General features: G+C 43.6%; 1 protein-coding gene across 1 annotated transcript; it reads right to left on the bottom strand.

Annotated features, from left to right (window-relative positions):
- Positions 1 to 557: 557 nt before the first annotated feature.
- PLAU (plasminogen activator, urokinase) lies at positions 558 to 23,284 on the bottom strand. The gene is made up of 11 exons (XM_081956005.1): positions 23,198 to 23,284; positions 15,109 to 15,228; positions 12,617 to 12,656; positions 11,535 to 11,639; positions 11,045 to 11,219; positions 10,121 to 10,212; positions 8,588 to 8,771; positions 7,637 to 7,779; positions 5,440 to 5,580; positions 3,990 to 4,135; positions 558 to 2,783 (listed from the first exon to the last, which is right to left on the bottom strand). Exons 2-11 carry the CDS (start codon positions 15,169 to 15,171, stop codon positions 2,595 to 2,597), a joined length of 1,278 nt encoding a protein of 425 aa, XP_081812131.1. The 5' UTR covers positions 15,172 to 15,228; positions 23,198 to 23,284; the 3' UTR covers positions 558 to 2,594.
- Between the last annotated feature and the right edge of the window lie 397 nt (positions 23,285 to 23,681).

Below are 23,681 nucleotides of genomic sequence, written 5' to 3' on the forward strand. Positions count from 1 at the left end.
TGTTCTGGTGTGCAGTGCCCTATAGCGTCGTTTTGAGGGTAGAAGTTGAAACAATTTATGTCCAGGATGTGAGGGGGTCTGTAGATATTTTCACAGCCCTCTTTTTGACTCGTGCAATATATAGGTTCTCAATGGAAGGCAATTGTTTTTTCTGCAGTTCTAATTATCTGCTGAAGTCTGAGTCTGTCTTGTTTGGATAGCAGATTGTATATTATAATGGGGTGCATGGAAATTGCTTTCTAGCACAGGGATCCCCAATCCCCAGTTCGTGGAGCAGCACTGGTCCGTGACATGCCAGAAACTGGGCCGCGCAAACAACTGAAGCCCCAGCCACAGGATTCAGGCAGCATGCATAACCACACCAATCCATGGAAAACCCTCACTCCGTTGAACTGTTCCCTGGTCCGCAAAAGCTTGGCGGCCACTTTTCTAGCACAAGGAACACAGAAATGATTGCCTGAGATGGAGAAATTGTATAACCCCCCCACCCTTTCATTGATCTCGGGGAATATAGCTTGATCCTACCAGAAAGACATCCCAAAGAAGACACAAACATCTGCCTTATTAACAGGGAATTTTATTGGTTGTTCAAACCCATAACATATATATATAAACAATAAGTTAAATAAAGTAAAAATATTAAATAACAAGAGAGGGTGCCAGCCCCCATACAAATTATTTGAATAAAAGAATAATATAAAAAGCTAATACTATTTATGAATCACAGAAAACAAGCAAATCGCCAAACTATACATTAAACCAGGAGTCCCCAACCTTGGCAACTTTAAGACTGGTGGACTTCAACTCCCTGAATTTTTCAGCCAGCTTTGATGGCTGAGGAATTCTGGGAGTTACAGTTTAAACAACATTTTATGGGACTACTCGTGTTGATCAAATTCCAGCCTTGTTCAGGTTATATTCAGACTCAGAAGGGATAGTAGATGCATCTGGAAATTGGGACATTTATTATCCCTAAGAATGCATTTGACCTTAAAATCTGTAGACATATCTGCATTACCCACTTAGATCATTTTGCTGTTGCTCATAATTTTATCAAAGACTTCTGAGCATCCCATTAACTTTCCAACATTCCATCTCGTGCCATCTTCAAGGACCATTTTGCTCTTTGGCTCAGCTGTGTTGAACGTTCTTTCTTGTGCCTTGTGCCATTGAACACTGGTGGAATTTGACACGTAATAAAATGCAGCCACTTTACTGCTAAACAATTAGCCGGATCTGTCATTAAGAGAGGGACCAAGGGTCCACAAAAGTTTCCAGAACACCGAGATGGAGGATGCTGAAGTACAGTGATGATTTAGCCACCTTGAATGCAACACTCTTTTATCTCGTGAATTTATAGCAGGCAAATACAACTCTGAACATTATAATTTCAAAAAAAATTCTAACACTTGCTTCCTAAGGCTTTTAAACAAAATATCTAATGCATTTCTGACCTTTTAAAACAAAAGTAATACCAGAAATAGTTTGAGTTAAGTTCAAAACATTGATCAACCATAGCTCCAATTAATTTCAACTGAAGCACTTTCTTCTGGATTATGTTCCTGCCTCCATTTTTTAAAAAATTATTGAGACCTTCTGCTTCCTGCTTTACTGAGCAGGAATGGCATAGCCAAGTTCTCTATGGACCTAAAAACTTTCTACTATTTTAGAAAAGGGCCTGCTTGCTTAGAGAAATAATGAAGACACTAATCTTGGAGTTTTAATAATGCTATCAGTAGCACATAGGTATTCCCAACATTTTTTACCACATTGCAATTATTTCAAATTGTATATGGCACAAAAACTTGAGAATGAAAAAATATTCTTGGGTGGCCCCCAGAATGGATCATTTGCTTAAAACCTTATTTCATCTCCAACACAGTTGGGAAGATGCTAATGAACAAGTGCCAGGACTGGTTCACATGTGAAACACAACTATCAGTAAAATCTATTAGTAATTTTTAATGTATCGTTGTATCTACACCACTGTTTTCATAGAAACTGGAATGTCAATAAGTACTGAGGAATGATGGTTTTTTTTTACCTCAATATTGTGTCAGATTGCATTTTTAAAAAGGCAGTTAAAAAGTCAGCTAAATATAGCAAATATCAACCTGACAGTGCAACCCCAGTTAAAAGTCTTTTAAATTTCATTCAAATTAATACTGCAACATTTTAAAATAATATCAAATTGTACATTTCTGTACAGCAGCGCTAGCTGTTAGTAAGTTAATTATCAATTTTAAAACCTTATGAAAATCTTTTTTTTAAAAAAACCCACTAAGATTGCATAACACCAACTCTTCTCTGGGACATGATTTAAAATCCCACTCAAATGTCTTATTTAAGAGCTAAGTAGGGTGATTTGGCATGGGATAGTTTTTGTATTGTTCCCAGCAATGGGTTGAGCATCTCTTCCTCCAGAGAGAGATTGAACGTTCACTTTAACAAATGAATCTCACAAGACCTTGAAAAGAACCATCAACTCCAACACAGGGCTCGGCCTGTCAAACACCTGCAAAGACCTGGCTCAAATTCCACGTGTCTGACATCATGGATAACACCAAGCAAAGGAAAACGCCCCCTTTCCCCTTTCATTTCGGAGGGTAGAAACTTTTGAAATGGATTCTGTTCATGTTGGATTCAATCCAAGGGATGTAACTGGTGACTCTGGTGTACACGCCGGGCTTCCCTTCCTTTGCACAGCCATCTCCCCAGCTGATGATCCCATAGAGCACCATCCTGCCATTGGACATGCAGGTGAGGGGACCACCTGAATCTCCCTGGAAAAACCAAGCAAGATGGAAGGTTATCAGCAAGGGAAGGTCGCATCGTTTGAAAGTACAATTTCAGTTGTGGTCTCTTGTGTTCACAGCAATGACTTTGTTGTGGCCTGTTGGCCGACGGCCACTCTAGCAGCCAAATCAGATGAGGAGGCAACATGGGAGTCTGGGCCAGCATCAAGGCAGCCTGAGAGTGCTGAGGGGGAAGAGGCAATGGAGCTACCAGAGAGAAAAAGACAGAGGCGGAGCCTGGGCTGTCCATCAGCACTCAGATGGAGAGTCAACAGCCATCAGGTTTGGAGGTGGCTGATGAGGAAGAGGGGGAACAGCTGGGTCCAGTGCCTGACGTGCGGATACGGAGAAGGCAGAGGAGAGGAGAACAGTGGAAATCTATGGGCCGGTCCTTGGGAAGGAAGTTAGTATCACGGTTGCTAGGTGAATCTGGCTTCCCCACATGAACCTGGGATGCTGGAACCCTTATAAATACATGCCAGTTGCAAAGCATCCCAATTCTGAATGCATGAACTGTGGAGATGCTGCAACAGTTGTGTGAAAAATGGTCATGTCACTTTCTTCACTGCCACTCTAACTTCAAATGCTCATTAACAGTTGAAAGTCGAGAACTACCTGAATTGTCCAGACAAATAAACCATATTGTGGCTTAATGTGTTGCCTGAGTCAGAGGTGGTATTCAGCAGGTTCTGACCAGTTCTGGGGAACTGGTAGCGGAAATTTTGAATAGTTCAGAGAACCGACAAATACCACCTCTGGCTGCCCCTGCCCCCATCTATTCTCTGCCTCCTGAGTCCCAGCTAATCAGGAGGAAATGGGGATTCTACAGTATCCTTCTCCTGTCATGCCCACCAAGCCACACCACGCCCACCAAGTCACGCCCACAGAGCCAGTAGTAAAAAAAATTGAATCCCACCACTGGCCTGGATAAAATACAATACAATAGCAGAGTTGGAAGGGACCTTGGAGGTCTTCTAGTCCAACCCCCTGCCTAGGCAGGAAACCCTAAAATGTTTCAGATCTACCTAATGTGCTAAGTAATTGTTGAGTTCTGATGCTATATTGCGACATTATGTTCCACCCATCCCAGATTAGGCAAGTTTAGCATATTACAAGTCTACTCTGCATAGCCCTCTTCCTCACCACAGTATTCTGTAATTACCAAATACGTAAATGTCTCCTAAACAAACTTACGCTGCATGCGTCTGACTTCCACTCCGGGTGTGAAGCGCACAGCATGTTGTCATTCACATTGCGACCCACGTAGTATCTTTTACACGTGGACTGGGGTATTAACTGTATAGTAGCTGATTTCAGTACTCGCGAGTAGTAAATGGCCGCTGTAGACAAAACAGATAAAACTGGTGTGGGACAAAATGGATGTGAACTTTTTTACTTCTAAGAAAACAGAAGGGAATGAGGATTCCCACATGCCCAAACCTTGCTTGTAGCCCATGTTCCAACCACATGTGCAGTCACAAATTTGAGGCTTTGCAAGGGTGGAACTGCAGCAGGGGTGGTATTCAGCAGGTTCTGACTAGTTCTGGAGAACTGGTAGCGGAAATTTTGAGTAGTTCGAAGTACTGGTAAATACCACCTCTGGCTGGCCCTGGCCCCATTTATTCTCTGCCTCTGGAGTCCCAGCTGATCAGGAGGGAATAGGGATTTTACAGTATCCTTCCCCTGGAGTGGGAAGGGAATGGGATTTTACAGTATCCTTCCCCTGGAGTGGGAAGGGAATGGGGATTTTACAGTATCCTTCCCCTGGAGTGGGGAGGGAATGGAGATTTTACAGTATCCTTCCCCTGGAGTGGGAAGGGAATGGGGATTTTACAGAATCATTCCCCTGGAGTGGGGAGGGAATGGGGATTTTACAGTATCCTTCCCCTGGAGTGGGAAGGGAATGGGGATTTTACAGTATCCTTCCCCTGGAGTGGGGAGGGAATGGAGATTTTACAGTATCCTTCCCCTGGAGTGGGAAGGGAATGGGGATTTTACAGTATCCTTCCCCTGGAGTGGGGAGGGAATGGAGATTTTACAGTATCTTTTTCCTGGAGTGGGGAGGGAATGGAGATTTGCAGTAACCTTTCCCTGGAGTGGGGAGGGAATGGAGATTTTACAGTATCATTTCTCTGCCACAAAGCCATGCCCACAGAACAGGTAGTAAAAAATTTGAATCCCACCACTGAACTGCAGATATGGTCCTGGCAGTCAAAATAGGGGCCATATTCACTCAATCAAAGCTCCACCTATTTTTCATGCATCGCATATAAAAATAGACAGAGCTTCAACCAGTGGTGGGTTCCTACCAGTTTGGACTGGTTCGGCCAAACCGATAGTGGTTTGGCGGCCTGGGTCGCTGGAACCGGCAGCAACCCAGGCCTGCCACGCCCCGAACCGGTTCTCCGCGCGGTGCCATAGGCGCCACCATCTTGTCTGTTTTTTGCTTCTGTGCAGAACAATTTTTATTGCATTGCGTATGCGTGCACATCAAGCGCACACGTGAAGCGCGCATACAAGTGAACTGGCAGCAGTGCCTGCCAGAACCCTCCCCTGGCTTCAACCATACTCTAGTGGCCACCATCTTGTCTGTTTTTTCCCCATACTCTTGAGATGCCTTAAGGAAGGGAAAAAATGCACTTACATTTCTTTTCTTTTCCATAACCAGAAACTTCACAGAGGGAATGGTCGCTCAGCATTAAATTCTCCGAGGGCAAACAGATGGTTTTGACAATGGCCGACTCTTCTGCACATTGGCCAGAGGAGGACCTGATCTTTATTAGGGCTAAAATAAAAGAGAAGGAAAGAGAAAAAAAAAGAATATAGCAAAACTGTACAAAAAAATTCTTCAGTTATTTATTCTGATAGGGAAAAAAATCACCCAATCCATCGCTTTTCCAAATAATTTAATAATATGTTTTAGTCTGCATGTGTATTAACTCTCATTTATCTGTTGATAAATTTATTTCCAAAGTTAAATTACAAAATCCAAATCTTTGGTCAGCCTTATTTGGATTGTAATCACATCTAGAAAATATACATACATCCCTGCGACCCACTCGCTCACACAGGGAGGGGCTACTCCGGGTGCCGTCCTCTAGAGAGTGCCTGGGGACGGTGCCCAGGAGTAGGGCCTTCTCTGTGGTGGGCCCTACCCTTTGGAATGACCTCCCCCCAGACATCCGGACAACAACCGATCTTCGCTCCTTCCGTATGAAGCTGAAGACCTACCTGTTTTGTCAAGCCGGCCTGGCATAACGTTACTATCTTGCCACCCCAGGTCATTTTACAATGGGAAATTTTGTTTTTAATATTTTTGGGGTTTTAAACTTTGTAAGTATGCTTATTTATGGACTTATTTTTACCTCCTCTGCACGATTTTATGGTGCTATCTTGATTATTGCTCTGTACGTCGCCCCGAGTCCCTGTGGGGAGAGGGGGCGACTAATAAGTTCAATAAAATAAATAATAAATAAATAAATACTGTAGCTTTCAAGTAGCTATTTTCTTTACTCGGTGTAAGACATAAATATTAATCAATTAATACTGATCCCCATCGGATATCAGTCACACTGGACTCAAATTAGCTGGATTCATACTAAATAACTGTCTGATTTGGTTCTGCAACCCAACAAGACAGACACAGACTTCAGAGGATAATTAGAACTGCAGAAAAAACAATTACTACCAACCTGCCTTCCATTGAGGACCTGTATACTGCACAAGTCAAAAAGAGGGCTGTGAAAATATCTGCAGACCCCTCACATCCTGGACATAAATGGTTTCAACTCCTATCCTCAAAACAACACTATAGAACACTTCACACCAGAACAACTAGATATGAGGACAGTTTTTTCCCAAATGCCATCACTCTGCTAAACAAATAATTCACTAAGTCTGCATTACTATTACTATTAATCTTATCAACATTCCTGTCACCCATCTCCTCCCACTTACGACTGTATGACTGTAACTTTGTTGCTTGTATCCTTACGATTTATATTGTTTCCTAAAATGATTTGCTTATTTGTACCCTATGACTATCATTAACACAGAGTTCTATTTTATGATTCTTGACGAATGTATCTTTTCTTTAATGTACACTCAGAGCATGTGCACCAAAGACAAATTCCTTGTGTGTCCAATCACACTTGGCCAATAAAGAATTCTACTCTACTCTACTCTACTCTACTCTACTCTACTCTACTCTACTCTACTCTACTCTACCCTACCCTACCCTACCCTACCCTACCCTACCCTACCCTACCCTACTCTATTCTAATGAAACCAATGGGACTTCCCTTAACTTAAATCTCACTTACTTCAGTAGCCCTATGCTAAGTATAGGCAAATTTAGAATTAAATTCATGTGCAACAACATTCTTCCCTCATTTATATCTAACTGAACTGTGAAATCAAAAGTTCCTGCACAGATCACACACAGAGCTAAAATACCAGTCAAATTAACCCTGAATGATTGATCTTCTGTCTAACTCTAGTCTCTTTAAATATTAAACTGATCTCTTTAACTTTCTACACATGCAGTCTTTCCAGAAAAAGAAATGGTGGCATTTCTGGTTCTCAAAATGTTTGACTATACTGATATTCATGTTAATATTCTCAAAAATATTGCTAGTGAATGAACACCTCACTAGTTTGGAGAAAAAGAGAGAAGAATTCATTTGCATTCACATTTTTTCTAAACTGTTATTTTGCTCTCTCTCTCTCTCTCTCTCTCTCTCTCTCTCTCTCACACACACACCTACCTATTCTATTTCAGCATAAGAATTAAATCAGAAAGTTTTGTGCTGGACAGGAGGACAATGCAAAAGGTCACTTACCAATATCATTGTTATAATCTTTATTTTGTTGTAAATACTCCTCGTGAATGATAAGCCTCTCGACCCTAAACTCTTGATCATTTGCATTGCTGGCATTTGTTGCAGATCTTCCCAGCCTAACTATGAGCTTGGAGGTATCAGAGCTACAAAAACAAAAAAGGCACATAAGGCACAGCTGTAAATTTCAGAGAGAATTTTCACCAAGCCATTTCATTCTGTTGTCAAACCCTTTACCATTATTTGACTCATTGTATTCTTTGCACAGACACACAAAGCGCTTCATAAAATTCAGCTCAAAGAGAAAGAGCTACCGTATTTTTTGGACTATAAGATACACTCCGCCCCACCCAAAAAGTGAATGGAAATGTCTGTGCGTCTTATAGACGGAATACGGCCAGGTTTTTGGCCTCCCGAAACCACCCACCCACAATGACTCCTGTTTTTGCCAAAAATGGGCCCGTTCTTGGCGAAAACGGGATGCGGAGAGGGTTTGGGAGGCCTGCAGAGTGCTCCTGGGGCCTGAGGAGGACATCACCTGGATGTTTGTTTGGGGGGGGGTGGGAGTCCAAAAATGGGGCACAAAAGCTGTTTGGTTTTCCTGTTTTTTTTTTAACCTGGAGCACTGGCATTAATTGGGAACAGAGGCAGAGCATGTGGCCCTCCTGAGCTCCATTTTCACTGGCAGAGGGCTGCAGGTGGCCGTCGTGGCTGAGAATAGAGCCTGGGAGGGCTGCGTGTGGCCCTCCTGAGGTCTGTTTTTGCTGGCAGAGGCACCGTGGGCCAGTCCATCACTGTTTCCAGGTGCAGGTCCACGGGCCAGATCTAAGCACCCGGTGGGGCAGATGCGGCCCCCGGTCCTTGAGTTTGACACCCCTGCTGCAGAGGCTGACCCTGTCCAGACAATTGACTTACTCATGAAGATGGCAAAGGATGTTTGGGTGGGGTACATACCTTTCTGAGAAACAATGTGCTGCTGTAAGGACCCAGCAGGGGTCAATGAGGCTGCCACCACAGAAAAACTGATTCCCTCTGGAATGGAAGATGGTGGCTATCCAAGGCTGGGACTCAATGGAGGCCTTCTCCCCACCCACAACCTTGTAGTTCATGCTTAAAGTCCTCTGGCCACACGTCCTACCTATGAAACAAAAGAAAATAACACAACCCTCAAAGGTTTGCTCCATTGACAACCAGCAAGCCTTCTGCCCTCATCACATTACACACAAAACACGAGATTCTCTGGGAAATTTCTTTTAAATTGGCTCATTTTACTAAAGCAGATTCTCAGCCAACCAAACTTTAACGAAATGACTACAAAACGAGAAGGGACTTTCATATTGCCTTTACCCCCCCCCCCAAATTGTTTGAATCTGAAAACACCTGGGAGCAATATGATTCCCCTTCCTGGGTACCACTTCCACTCTCCTTCACTGATTGCACCTCGCTCAGTTATGGGGACATCTGTGCCCCTCCAGCTGCTTCACAAATTCTCCCAGCTCCCCCTGTTGAGGTTGCAGGAGAAGATCACCTGAAGGTCCATTCTTCGTAATCTCTTTTCTAGATAAATCTGGGTAGCTCCCGTTACCTACACTTGCAAATTAGGTAAAGGTTCCCCTTGCACATATATGCTTAGTCGTTCCCGACTCTAGGGGGAGGTGCTCAACTTTCAAAGTCGAAGAGCCAGCATTGTCCAAAGACGTCTCCGTGGTCATGTGGCCATCATGACTAAATGCCCAAAGCGCACGGAACGCTGTTTCCTTCCCACTAAAGGTGGTTCCTATTTTTCTACTTGCATTTTTACATGCTTTCGAACTGCTAGATTGGCAGAAACTGGGACAAGTAACAGGAGCTCACTCCGTTACACGGCGCTAGGGATTTGAACCCCCAAGCTGCTGACCTTTCTGATCGACAAGCTGAGTGTCTTAGCTGAGCCACCGCATCCCAGGCAAATTGAGATAAAAAGGGCTAAAACGGGCTAAATGGGCTCTCACTCTGGGGACACTTTAAGCTCCTGTAAAACCATTTAAAAATGGACCGCCCTGAGACATCCATCACCTCTTCACTACAATAGAACATCTTACAAACATTTTAAAAAAGCTATTGCCAAACAGGACTTTCTAGTTCTCACAATCAAATTTGGATCCTCTGCAATATAGCATGCTTTGATTTTAAGTGGGACACATTTATCTCTCTCTCTCTCTCTCTCTTTTTTTTTTTTTTTTGCTTTACACATACCCAGCCATTTTCGTGACTGTCAAGTTGAATTATCAAATTCAATAATACTTAAAAGTTTACATTATAACCTATGGCTTTTTTGTGTGTTTTTCTGAATGTAATCATTTTTATTACATTTTTGCCCACCAAATATAATATACAAATAAAAGTTCTTAATGGAAAAAAAATGATATGACAAGCTGACCATGTGTCATGTTAACATCTCTTCAATCTCCCATTGTGGGTCTCATCATTATCTATATAACAACTTACCGCTTTGACATGTGGGTATGTTGCAAGATGTCACAGTTGTGCGGAATCCCTTCCGAACATAACACCATGGCTTAGAATGGCCACCAGGATTCCTAGAAAACCATAAAGCATCTCCGTAAGGATTAACACTCCGAAAGAACAAAACTGATCTCTAAGATTCGTATTAAAGGTTCCTTATCGCATTAACCCTGCAAGAACTTCATATAATTATTTGATAAAAGAAGATGAACTTTCTGGAAAAAAAAACTTTTGATTGATGGCATGTGGCCACAGCCAAAAGTTCTTTTATTTAGCCGATAGAAACAAAGTTAGCCTTGTGCATGGTCACCTTAAGAGACTATGTCAAAGAAACGGAGGGGAAAAATCAGTTCTTCAAACGTTTGAGAAGAATATGTCGTCTGGCAGCTGAGCTGCAGAATCTGCATCGTTGCTTTTATTCTTGCAAAACATCAGAAGCAGGGGCGGGCTTCAAAAATTTCAGCAACGGGTTCTCTGCCCAGTTGCTGGGTGGCCGTGGCCATGGTGGGTGTGGCCTAATCCACCTCCTGCACCATGGCTGGGGGTGGGTGGGAGTTTTCACCTTCCCCAGGCTCCAGAGGCTTTCCTCGAGCCTCTGGGAGGGCAAAAACTTCCTCCGGAGGCTGGAAATGGGCCTATTTCCGGCCTTTCAGGAGGCTCGTTTTCCCTCTTCCCTGAGCCTCCTTACGGGCCCTGCACTTACCTAACATCCAAAACAGGCTGCGTGGAGACTCCTGGGAAGGGAGGGATGGGTTGGGAGAAATGGGGTGGGCGAGGCCAGCCAGAGGTGGGATTTGGAGGTTCTCTGAACTGGCTATAATCCAAATGTATAGATGGGAATGTGGAAGGCGGGAAACACAGCTCTGTTTGCAAAAGGCAATCGATTATATATACTAACATTATTACCTGCAATAGTTGTGTCTGCCTAAGCCAAGCTCCAGAGAATTTTCCACGTGCGCATTGTAGGGCCACCTCCTGAGAAAGTGGGAGTTCCAAGGCAGACAGCTTTCCCCGTTCTCATTCTCTGACTCAGTCCCTCTGTAGTTGATGCCATCCCCAGTGTAACATCTGGTTTCAACATCTGAAAGAAAGAAGAGAGTCAACGCTGAGTCATGCCTGAGAGAGGAGGGCTGATTTCGGAAACTGCACCAGGAAGCTTCCATTTCCCCCTTTGGGTCATTGTAACAGCCTCCTCCGGCCACAAGAGGCTTTTGCAACAACGAAGGAGGGCTGTGGGAAAGTACAACGATGTGTATCCGAATGCCAGATTATCTTACAATACAATACAATACAATACAATACAATACAATACAATACAATACAATACAATACAATACAATAGTATCTTATCCAACCAGTTCCCCAATGGAAGAAATGAAAAAAAATCGTGAAGTACCTATCTCACAGTGATCTCCCTCATATCGTTCAGGACACAAGCAGGTCTTAATTTGAGAAAACAGGCCATAGATCAAGCAAGTTCCTCCATTCAAACAGTCACAACCTGCTAATCAGATATTTGGGAAAAAAATTACATTTTATTAAAACCACAAATATGTAGCATGTCTTATGTACACTATGGATTTAGTGCAGGGGTGTTAAACTCGAGGCCCAGGGGCCAGATCCGGCCCACAGGGTGCTTAGGTCTGGCCCATGGGGCCATGCTGGAAACAGCAAAGAACTGGCCTATGGTTCCTCTGCCAGCAAAAATGGAGCTTTTGCACAAGGCCCTCCCGAGCTCCGTTTTCAGCTGTGAGGGCCTCCTGCAGCCCTCTGCCAGTGAAAACAGAGCTTGGGGCTGGAGGACGTCGAGCTGGTCATGCCACCCCAGCAACCCACCCCAGCCATACCCCCCTGCATCCAACCCCAAGCTCAAACACAACCCTGATGTGGCCCTCAATGAAATCGAGTTTGACACCCTTAATTTAGTTGAGCCAAACTGTTTCCCCCCTGCCCACCCATGAAAGGTGCTGTTCCTTAGAGGTTAAGGACCAGGGTTGGGCTGCTATGGGTCCTCGCAGATTCTGGAGAACCCATAGCAAACTTTATGGCCGGTTCGGTGAACATCCAAATCCTACCCCTGGCTGGCCCCACCCAACCCTCCCTGCCCCTCCCAGGAGTCTCCATGCAGCCTGTTTTGGATGTGAGGTAAGTGCAGAACCCGCATGGAGGCTCCGGGAGGGGGAAAAACGGACCTCCCGGAAGTTCCAGAAAGCCGGGAACAGGCTCATTTCCAGCCTCCGGAGCCCAGGGGAGGCAGTTTTCGCCCTCCCAAAGACTTGAGGAAATGTGTAGGAGGCTGACTAGGCCACACCCACCATGGCCACGCCTACCCAGCAACCGGGCAGAGAACCCGTTGCTGAAATTTTTGAAGCGCACCCCTGTTAAGGACCAAAATGTGGCAGCAATTTGTAATTTGCTACTTGACCAAACCGTAACAATCCCTACATGTTAATAAAAAGGAAAAAAGTTTATTATTACCTTTGTAGTCATATTTCTGCCGTCTCTGCCAAAGGTAAGTCTAAAACAGAAGAACATCTATAAATACACCCTCGCATGGATTAACATATTAACAATTATTAATTATTTTTTTTAGCCACACCTTGTCTATTTCTAGGCATCCTATAAAGCCAGCTATAAAAAAGGATTTTGGTGTTTTCTCCTGAAAACTCTGAATCCCATTTATTTTCTCCAGTGAGAATAATTCAGGAAGAGTCATTGCTAGATGTTAGCATATGTGCCCCTCCAAACATTGTTTTCCCCAACTGCATTATTAATGTAAAAGGGCAAAAAAGGCTGCTTACTGATGGAGAAATCAAATTAAGCTGTATTTGAGACATGTAGTACATTAAAAATTATTTCATTAAATGTAGCTTCTCACAAAAAGTTGGTACAGTTCTCTGCTCGAAAATAGAATAAGGAATAGAATGGAATGGAATAGAATAGAATAACAAATAGAATAGAACAGAACAGAACAGAACAGAATTCTCTAATGGCCAAGTGTGATTGGATGCACATATGCCTTTGGTGCATATGATCTCAATGTACATAAAGAAAAATAAAGTAGAATACATTCATGAAGAATCATAAGATACAATACTTCATGATCTAGATGATTAAAAAAAAAGACACAGCAGAAAACTGTAGGCAGCATTCACAAATGCATCTACAATGATGTTCAATTACTGAAATAATTTTGTGAACACATGTAGAGCAGAGCTGGGCATCTTACAGTCCTCAGGCCACATCTAACTCTCCCTGTCCAGCCCGTGGGAATTGCTTTTATTCTGAAGGCAACTGTTATTTTTATTTCAATTCATGTGTGTCCATGCATGCATGCATGTGGAGGTTCAACCCTCCACAATAGCAATAGCACTTAGACATATCCCACTTCAGAGTGCTTCTTACAGCCCTCTCTAAGCAGTTTACAGAGTCAGCCTCTTGCCCCCAACAATCTGGGTCCTCATTTTACCCACCTCGGAAGAACGGAAGGCTGAGTCAACCTTGAGCCTGGCGAGATTTGAACTGCTGAACTGCAACTAGCAGTCAGCTGAAGTAGCCTGCGTTGCTGCACTCTTACCATTGCACCACCTCGGCACAACAGTTCCAGTTTCTCGTGTGGCCCCTTGGGAATATTAATTCCTCCCCCCCGGGACCTAGAGGTTTCTTCTATATCAGGGGTGTCAAACTCCCATCATCACGGGGTGTCACATGACGTATCGGTACTTTTTCCCCCTTTGCTAAACCAGGTGTGGGCCTGACCAGTGCGTGAAACATCCGGCCTGCAGGCTGCGAGTTTGACACACTTGTCCTATATCCTTATAGTGATTAGATGGGCTGCCTTCAGGGGTGTCCCAAGGATATGGTTTTTAAAAAAAGCAATATGGCAGCTGCAAAGATATAATTAAAGCTCAGCTTGTTTTGATGTATGGGAAGAACTTCAATCAAACCATCACAGCAAATGACTTGAATTTTTTACCACCCACTGTGGATAACCCTGTTGTTAGCAGCAAGATGTTCTCTAAGCTGCTCTACAAATATGTTTGTGTGTGTGTGTGTGTATTCAGATTGACAGAATTTCAGGTGCTTTGGAGAATAGCTTGACCCCCTTCCTCTCTGTGGCAGCCCTTCAAGTTTGGAAGATTGCTATCATGTCTGCCCTGGTCCTTCTCTTCTCTAGACTAGCCATGCCCAGTTCCTGTAACCGTTCTTCATGTTTTAACCTCCAGTCCCCTAATCATCCTCTTCTGTGCACTTTTTCTAGAGTCTCAACATCTTTTTTGTAGTGTGGTAACCAAAACTGGATGTAGTACTCTAGGTGTGGTCTTACTAGGGCTTTATAGAGTGGTATTAGTACCTCACTTGATCTTGATTGTATCCCTCTACTAATACAGTTTTGGATTGCATTGGCTTTTTTGGCTGCCGCTGCACACTGCTGGCCCATATTTAGCTGGTTGTCACTAAGACTCTAAGATCCCTCTCACAGTCACTGCTATTAAGCCTGGTTTCACCCAGTTTATATGTGTAATTTTGGTTTTTCTTGCCTAAGTGTAAGATTTTACTTTTCTCTACATTGAATTTCATTTTAGCAGGTCAAAGGCCTAAGAAAAGAAGGCCGGAAGAATCAAAAGCCTAGAAAACAGTCCAGTATTGGGGGGAAAATGCAGAGTACATAAAGAGAAGGAGTAACACAGGACCAGGAGGGGCAGGGACCACAATGTTGAAGTCACTTACTGCTTTAGAATGAACCTATAACTGGGTTAGCTCGGTTACAAGTGCCAACTCACTAACGCATCACCTAAACAAAATGTTGTCTAAGTTTACAAAAGAAAAGCCACAAGGAAGGGAAGGGAAAAAAAGGGCTAAAATAAATTTGGATGATGGGAAGGAGCAGAAGCTTCATATTTATGCTCAAAAATGGAAGTAAGTCCTAGCCATTGTCAGTTGTACTACTGGAGGGTTGCACAACATACCGAAGCTGCCATCTCGACAATGAATGCGCTCAGCATGACAAAGAGGACGGCTAGTGGATTCATCTCGTTAGGCAACAGGTTCCTATTTTCAGTGACTTTGCTTCTTCTTTTTGCTGGACTCTGAAAAAAGAAAAGAATAAACTTGTCATTTGGGGCAACACTTAACTAAAGCCTTCTGTCTCCATTCCCAGTTTTGGGGACTGATGGAGTGGTTGACTCATAACAGCTTTTCTCTTTATCCATTTTTTTGAACTTCAATGCAAATTAGAGAGTGGATAGGAATTAGTGTTATTAAGGGAAGCACGCCAAAATATTCTTTATGAGACCCCCCTTGGAACAAGAAATAATAAATAAGATACTAACATGTGCAGAGATGGACAGACTGACTCCAGAGCTCAAGGACAAGGGTGAGACAGAATATCATGAAATCTGGGAGAAATGGTACCGATGGTTAGAAATGAGGGGAAAAGATCGAGACAGAAAAACACAAATAAGTTAAGAATTTGAAATATTATATTAATATTGTATGATTGGTAGGAACTGGATATGTATATGTACTGATAGTAGCTATATAACAAAAGAGATAGGGATAATGGGTAGGCAATTTGACAGATTACACATACCTAGGTAATGGATATAAACTCTTATTGTTGTAAGATCTAAGCATTCTACGGAAATGACTATGCCAGAAATGTCACACTATATCCAACGTTTTAATGTATACCTAATAAAAACCTTTAAAAAAACATATTCTTTATGAATTTCCTCACTGATACCAACTGAATCTTGTGTTTTCATTTCTCTCTCACTGGACAAAAAGCAAGCTAGCAATAGCACTTAGGCTTATATACTGTTTTACAGTCCTCTCTAAGCAGTTTACAGAGTCAGCCTCTTGGCCCCAACAATCTGGGTCCTCATTTTACCCACCTCAGAAGGATGGAAGGCTGAGTCAACCTTGAGCCTGGTGAGATTCGATCTGCCAAATTGCAGTCAGCCAGCAGTCACAGAAATAGCCTGCAGTATTGCACTCTAACCGCTGCACCACTGTGGCTCATCCCCCCAAGATGTAAATCTAATAGCCAAACACACCTTATAACCAAACACACAAACTACATAACCAAAGGCCCCAAAGTTTAAAAAAATCCTGCTTAAAACAGCAAAACGGCCTGGCCTGTTAATTTTATTTAATTTTTAAAATGTGAGTGTTATATAAATTGGATTTGTTTTTTGGACTGTTTCTAATTTCCTTTTAACTTTTGTACTATGTGTTTTTTAATGCTGTACGCCGCCCTGAGTCCTTGGGAGAAGGGCGGCATATAAATCTAATAAATCCAAACCAATCCAAAATAAAACAAAATATTGGCTCACATCAAGGTGGACAGCAAGTAAGTTACAACATGGAAGATTTTGTACCCGTTTCTATCATTTTCTTTAAAACTCTCCTAAGGTCCAAATATTGTATGGCTCTCAAGTAGGGCTCTGTATTTGGAACAGGTGGTTCCAATCACATTTCCTGCTAACCCAAGAGTTGCAGCTGATGGCCTAAATTTACAATGAGGGATGCTAGAAACAGACAAGGTGTGGCTAAAAAAAACCCAGATGATGGTCCGTTCTGAGCCTCAGTCACCCCATTGTGATAACCAACCTGACTTTTTTTAAAGATACCTTGTCCACTCTCTATGTTAGGGTAAGGAAGCGGATGCCAAACTACCAACTAAAGCTCCGGTTTTATCCCCTAAGATCTACTTCCAGTAAATAATTTATAGATGAACAGAGATGGAAGGGACCTTATAGGTCATCTAGTCCAACCCCCCATCCAAGCAGGAGACCCTACACCATTTCTGACAGATGGAAGTCCAGTCTCTTCTTGAAAGCCTCCAATGATGAAGCTCCCACAACTTCCACAGGCAACTTCTGTTCCATGAGTTGCTTGTTCTCACTGTCAGAAAGTTCTTTATTTCTAGGTTGAATCTCTCCTTGGTCAGTTTTCATCCATTATTCCTTGTCTGGCCTTCAAGTGCTTTGAAAAATAGGTTGAGCCCCTCTTCTCTGTGGCAGCCTCTCAAATATTGGAAGACTGGTCCTTCTCTTCACTAGACTTAGCCATGCCCAGGTCCTGCAACTGTTCTTCACGTGTTTTAGCATCCAGGCCCCTAATCATCCTGGTTGTTCTTCTCTGCACTCTTTCTAGAGTTTCAACATCTTTTTTATAGTATGACCAAAACTGGATGCAGAATTCTAGGTGTAAAGCCTTTGTAAGCTTTAATGACTAACAATTTCCTATAAAGATGAAACAAGAGCATAGTACAAAAACTAATGACATGTGGACTATCAACAAGGCTGAGATGGTCCTTGCTGCTGAATGGTTGTGCAAAACACAGCAGTTCTGCAAATATTAAATAAAATCAAGTTCCCAACAGAAATAAACAGCTCCACATCCTGGAAGCAGGGTTAGGTGGAAAAAGGGATTTGGGAAGGTGCCAGTTAGCCCTACTTACCTTCCTAAAGTTAGGGAATGTTTGGGCTAGACCAGGGGTGTCCAAACTTAAAGTTCTCAAGTTTGGACACCCCTGGGCTAGACATATTTTACTCTCAGCATTATTATACTGCAAGGAAGTAATTCTAAGATCCATATAAGAAACCTGTTTGTTCAACTAGAAACAATTATACAATCCCACATGGTTTTCCCCCCTAGAGATATTCATAACATACTATATAAATCTTATTCTTGCCTCATCAATATCCTGGGAGAATATGTTTGCATGATTTAATATTTTTGCATGATTTAATATTTTTTTTCAGATTTTAATCTCTCTGCAATGCAAAATGTAGCAAAATAGTAAAACAACCCTATAATCAATTCACTAGGTGCTCCTGATCCACATTTTTTTTTTGCAAATTTCTGAAGGTTTTTAAAAATCAGATTTTTGCAAAATCTGTTTATACCAAGATGACAGTGGGGGAAAGATCTGCGTATTACCAAAGTTAACAATATCCGCAATCACAAAATACTACAATGTGTTAACTGGATATTTATAAGTAATAAAAATAACAGGTTTGAGGGCCAATATTTTTTCTCTCCCATAAATCTTGAAATCCATATTTTTCCTGTATATTAAAGACTGGGTTTTTAAAGAAACTGGACAATATCTTTAAAAAGCTTTTGCAATGCAAAGTAAGAATGTGTGCCAGAATTGAATTACAGATCCCTGCTCCATTGATACTAAGACCTTAATTCCCCCAAGTGATGACCTGATCTTTACAACTCCTGTGGCTATTTCTCCTCCCACCATTTAGAGACCAAAGTACCATTTCCATTAGTTGTTAGGAAACCAGCAAGCATATCACCTATTTTGTTGCTAAATTAAGTGAGAAATCACCACTTTCCTGATTTGGGAAGTTCTGTCTTTATAGCTCTCGCTGCCTTAAGAAAGTTCAAAACATTCTTAAAGATCCATCTCATCCTAGGCATCCTTTTTTTGAACTATTACCATCTGGCAGACGGTACAGGATAATAAAAACAAGGACAAATAGGCTGAAAAACAGCTTCTATCCAGGGCAGTAACTATATTGCATTCTACAGTATATAATGCAATGCAGTATCGGCTTTTCAGTTTTAATTGTATAGAATGTAAAGGGTGTGTGTTTGTGTTTTTATTTTTATAGTTATAATGGACACTGAAGATGGCATTTAATTTTGTTGTAGAATGTGCAATGACAATAAACTAAACTTTCGTGGAAAAGTGAAAAGGAAACCGGATAAAAGATTGTTGAACTTAACTACCCATTTCAAGCCACTCACTTCAGGTTGTTTCCTAAATTTGCAAAATTACTTCAACAAGAAAATAGGGAACAAACTGCATGGGAAGAAACTGCTGACTCCTGTTTGCTGTTGTTTTTGCTAGCTTATTCCCACATTGTGTCAACGGAAATTCATGCTGTTTCATTCTCATAGAGGTTTTCACCATCCAGATGTTTAAGAAATGCCTTAGGCAGAATCTTAAGCCTATTTACTCAGAAGTAAACCCCAGGGACACGGTGGCTCAGTGGCTAAGACGCTGAGCTTGTTGATCAGAAAGATCGGCAGTTCGAATCCCTAGCACTGCGTAAAGGAGTGAGCTCCTGTTACTTGTCCCAGCTTCTGCCAACTGAGCAGTTTGAAAGCACATAAAAAATGCAAATAGAAAAATAGGGACCACATTTGGTGGGAAGGGAACATCATTCTGTGCGCCTTTGGTGTTTAGTCATGCAAGCCACATGACCATGGAGACATCTTCGGACAGCGCTGGCTCTTCGGCTTTGAAACGAAGATAAGCACTGCCCCCTAGAGTCGGGAACGACTAGCACATATGTGTGAGGAGAACCTTTACCTTTAGTTGTATAAAGCTGCAGTTTAAGGCACCAATTTTCTGTGTATTCCCTTGAAAATAAAGCCCACAGAACTTTGCCTCTGAGTAACCAAACGTGGAACTGATTGCATAGTAGCCTCGAAGCCTTACTTCAACCTTACCGCAGCAGTGAGTTTTTAAGAAAACGAGAATTCAAAGACACGTCAGATCAAATTGTGCTATTCTGGCAAGAACAGATGTGTCTGCTTGTTTCATCCATTCTGACTCAGGATTATCAGGAAGAATATAATCTGTTTGCAGATCCCTGAATGATTTCCAAGAGGTTAATGAGAGGTTTCAATCTCTGTAGTAGTAACAATTAGTAATACTTTTTTAAGCTGCTGAAAGAGGAAGCCAGGAGAATTTGGCTTCAAGGTACCTGGCTCTTCATCCTTAGAGGATGTGTACCTGCCTAAATTACTTTCACCTGTCAAGGACATGGCCTACATATGATGCTCAACTGCAGCTCCCAGCATCTCACAATCAAGGTGGCTGGGAGTCTTAGTATGCCAACCTCGGGTAGCCTGCCCCTGCTCTACTGGGGGATCTAATCGATTCTGCAAATCTGAGATCAACCTAATCTGAGATTAATGGGATATATCTATACATCCCCAAGCTTCAAACACTCTACAGCAGGGGTGTCAAACTCAATTTCATTGAGGGCCGCATCAGAGTTGTGTTTGACCTCAGGAGCAGGGTGGGCATGGCCAGCTTGATGTCACTTGTGGCAGGGATGCCTGTGGTGGCCCGAGCGCTCTGCCAGTGAAAATGATCTCCAGAGCTCCGTTTTCTGTTGCGGTGGCCTCCTGCACACTCTGCCAGTGAAAATGGAGCTCCCTTTTCACTGGCAGAGGGTGGCAGGAGGCCATCGCAGCTGAAAATGGAGCCTGGAAGAGTTGCACGCGGCTCTCTCAAGCTCTGTTTTCACTGGGAGAGGGTTGCAGGAGACCATGGCAGCAGAAAACGGAGCTCTGGAGCCTGTTTTCACTGGCAGAAGCACCATGGGCCAGTCCTTTGCTGTTTCTAGTGTGGCCCCGCGGGCCAGATCTAAGCACCTGGCGGGTCGCATCTGGCCCCCGGGCCTTGAGTTTGACACCCCTGCTCTACAGTCTTTCTAAATGACATCAAGTTCCTAATCAGACCACATCTTTTGGACGTTCTTCAGTCAAACTCTTTAACTCACAGCATATTGCATGTTAAATTGGTGCAATTCCTAAAGAGTCCACTCTTAGCCTTTTGCAAGACCTTGCGTGGTGCAGTGGTCTCCAATTCTGATCCACTGAGGATTTGCCCTTGGCCAAAAAGGACCAGTTGGCCAATAGCTCAATCTCTATTTTTTATATATATATAAAACATTTTTTTATTTTTTATTCTCTTACATACCATTGTAAGTATACATTCATATAATTGTTATTCTTCTTTACATTTGTCATTCTTATACATTTGTTATTCTATTTAATAGGTTATAATATACAATTTGGGTTGCTTTATTTACAGTTCCTTCCGCCTGTTGTACCACCTTATTTTCCCTTTCTTTTCTCCCTCCCCCCTTCTCTACTTCCTTCCTTCCTCCTCTCCTTCCCCTTCCTTCTTCCCTTACCTCTCCTCTACTCCTACTCTTCCTCTTCCCCTTCCTTCTCTCTCTCCTTCTCTTTCTCTCCCACCCTCCTCTCTTTACCTCTTCCTTCCTTCCCTCCTCTCATTCTCTCCTCTTCTCTTTTTCTGTTATTATAGGTGTCTCTTTCAAATCTCAGTTTATGTTTTCTGGGGATGGTATTTGCGCAAACCCAAATATAATTTAGTATCATTTCTTATTCCCTTACCTTTGCTAATCTATATAGCTCTATCTCTATTGCTTTGTGCATGCAAGCAGATTAAATTATAGATTAATATATAGATTAAAAGAGTGCTTCAGACAGGCAGCTCAGTCAGCTCAGAGGAGGCTTGTATTAACAAGTCCCTAACTCCCAGGTCACCCTTTAAAAAAAAATTATCAGGCGCTTGGGAGGCGGTTTGTCCCCGAGGCAATTTTGGGAAGCCGTGTCTGCTGACTTCCCAGGCAGGCTGGGATTCTCTGCAGCCAAGGAGTTTCTCTCCTCCTGAGGTGTTTTCCTGGTTTCCTGGTGCAAACAGCTGTAAATTGGACGGGTGACAAAAGAACACTTAAGGGATTTGTCCAGCCACAAAGAGGCAACTGAACGAAGGGCTGCATCAGCCAGGAGGGGCTGCAAAGCTAACAAGATCCAAGGCAAGAATCTGGGGGGGGGGCTCCTTAGTGCGAGGACGGCCCCAGCCCCAGGAAGGGAGCAAGCAAGCATGCAAATCCCGTGACTTCCCTGCACAGATGAATATTCAAACATCGGCAGAAATGCAGAGAAGGATGCCCACGATGGGGTGGGGTGCGGGAGCACAAGTGCAAACAACCACGACGGCCCTGCCTGGAGAGAAAGCGGCATGCAAGAGCACATGGCTGGAGTGTGGGTGGATGGGAGAGGAAATGAAATCTGACTGACATTAGGAGAAATGGAGTGGCAAACTCTAAAGGGATTCTGAAGTGCGGGGATTGTTGGGGTCAATAGGCTGACTCTCTAAACTGCTTAGAGAGGGCTGTAAAGCACTGTGAAGCAGTATATACAAGTCTAAGTATTATTGCTATTGCCTTTCCTTCCTTCCTTCCTTCCTTGGTGGCACAATGCTTAGAATGCAATACTGCAGGCTGATTCTGCCCATTTTCTGGAGTTCAATCCTAACCAATTTAAAGTTGACTCAGCCTTCCATCCTTCCGAGGTCAGTAAAATGAGGACCCGGTTTGTTGGGGGCAATAGGTTGACACTGTAAACCGCTTGGAGAGGGCTGGAAAGCACTGTGAAGCTGTATATAAGTCTAATTCAGGAATCTGCAAACTTGGCACCTTTAAGACTTGTGGACTTCAACTCTCAGAATTCTCCACAAGTCTTAAAGTTGCCAAGTTTGAAGACCTCTGTAGGGTCTCCTGCTTGGGCGGCAGTTGGACTAGATGATCTACAAGGTCTCTTCCAACTCTGTTAATCTATTCTAACATCTCTCAAATCCTCCCAAAAAAGTTTCCAAGCTGGTTGGGAGATTCTGGGAGTTGAAGTCCACAAGTCTTAAAGTGAAGTTTGAAGACCTCTGTAGGGTCTCCTACTTGAGTGGGCTGGGGGGTTGGACTAGATGACATACAAGGTCCCTTCCAACTCTGTTAATCTGTTCTAACACCCCTCAAATCCTCCAAAAAGTTTTAAATTGGCCAAGTTTGAAGACCCCTGGTATAAGGACTATTGCTATTCCTCCTATCCCATCCCCCCCCCCGCTCAGAGTCGCAAGTTCTAATGGTGCGGGGTGAGGGGCAATCCGATGCAAAAGGGCTCTGCCAATGCAATAGGCTTCCCTGTCACTTGGGCGGCGAGAGAACCTCAAAACTGCAGAACCGAAGAGCCCCGCGGCTCCTTCTGCATTCAGGCACGGGCGCGCCTTCCCCTCCATCCTGCAGCTTTGCAGACGGGAGATCGTCCCGGGAAGGCGAGCCAAGCGACCTCTCTCTTAAAGCCAAACCGCGAGAGGCTTCGGGGCTTTTCGGGGCGTTCGTCCCCAGGAAAGCGCCGGTAGGGCGGCCAACGGAAAGCCGCCCGAACCCTTCCTTCCTTCCCACGGTCGAGCCTCGCACCCGCCCCAGCACTTACCAGCCTCCCGGGTGCTCCGCGGAGTTCGCACAAGGCTAAACCTGCAGCGGGACTCCAGGCGCTGTCCAGCCGCCGCCGCTTCACCAATCGGATCGCTACTTTGCCAGCGCCGCAGAACCCATATATCAGCCCCGGCCTGGGCGCTGATTGGCCCGCTGCCGCCGGTCACGCATTCCAACTGGGTGACGAGAGCGAGGCCCCGCCTCTCCCGGGGGTGTGGGGAGGGGGGGCTGCTGCTTTCGGAGAGCAGCGGGGGTGACTCAGTGGGGAATTCTGCCGGGCGGCGTTGGTCGCGCTTTTTTGCCAGCCGCGCCAAGGGAGATGCTGGGGGGCACATTAAAAGAGTTGGAAGGGATCTTGTAGGTCATCTAGTCCAACCCCCGCTCAAGCCGGAGACCCTACAGAGGTCTTCAAACTTGGCAACTTTAAGACTTGTGGACTTCAACCCCCAGAATTCTCCAGCTAGCTTGGAAACTTTTTGGAG

The sequence above is a fragment of the Natrix helvetica genome (assembly GCF_964273705.1).
Source record: "Natrix helvetica genome assembly, chromosome: 5".
NCBI lineage: Eukaryota > Metazoa > Chordata > Lepidosauria > Squamata > Natricidae > Natrix > Natrix helvetica.

Excerpts from the sequence above, each read along its gene's own strand:
- PLAU (XM_081956005.1), bottom strand. The coding sequence starts at position 15,171 with ATGAATCCACTAGCCGTCCTCTTTGTCATGCTGAGCGCATTCATTGTC. Across the intron at positions 8,772-10,120 it reads CATACCCACATGTCAAAGCG|GTAGGACGTGTGGCCAGAGG; the intron begins GTAAGTTGTTAT and ends TTTGTTTCATAG. Across the intron at positions 7,780-8,587 it reads GCACATTGTTTCTCAGAAAG|CTCTGATACCTCCAAGCTCA; the intron begins GTATGTACCCCA and ends TTGTTTTTGTAG.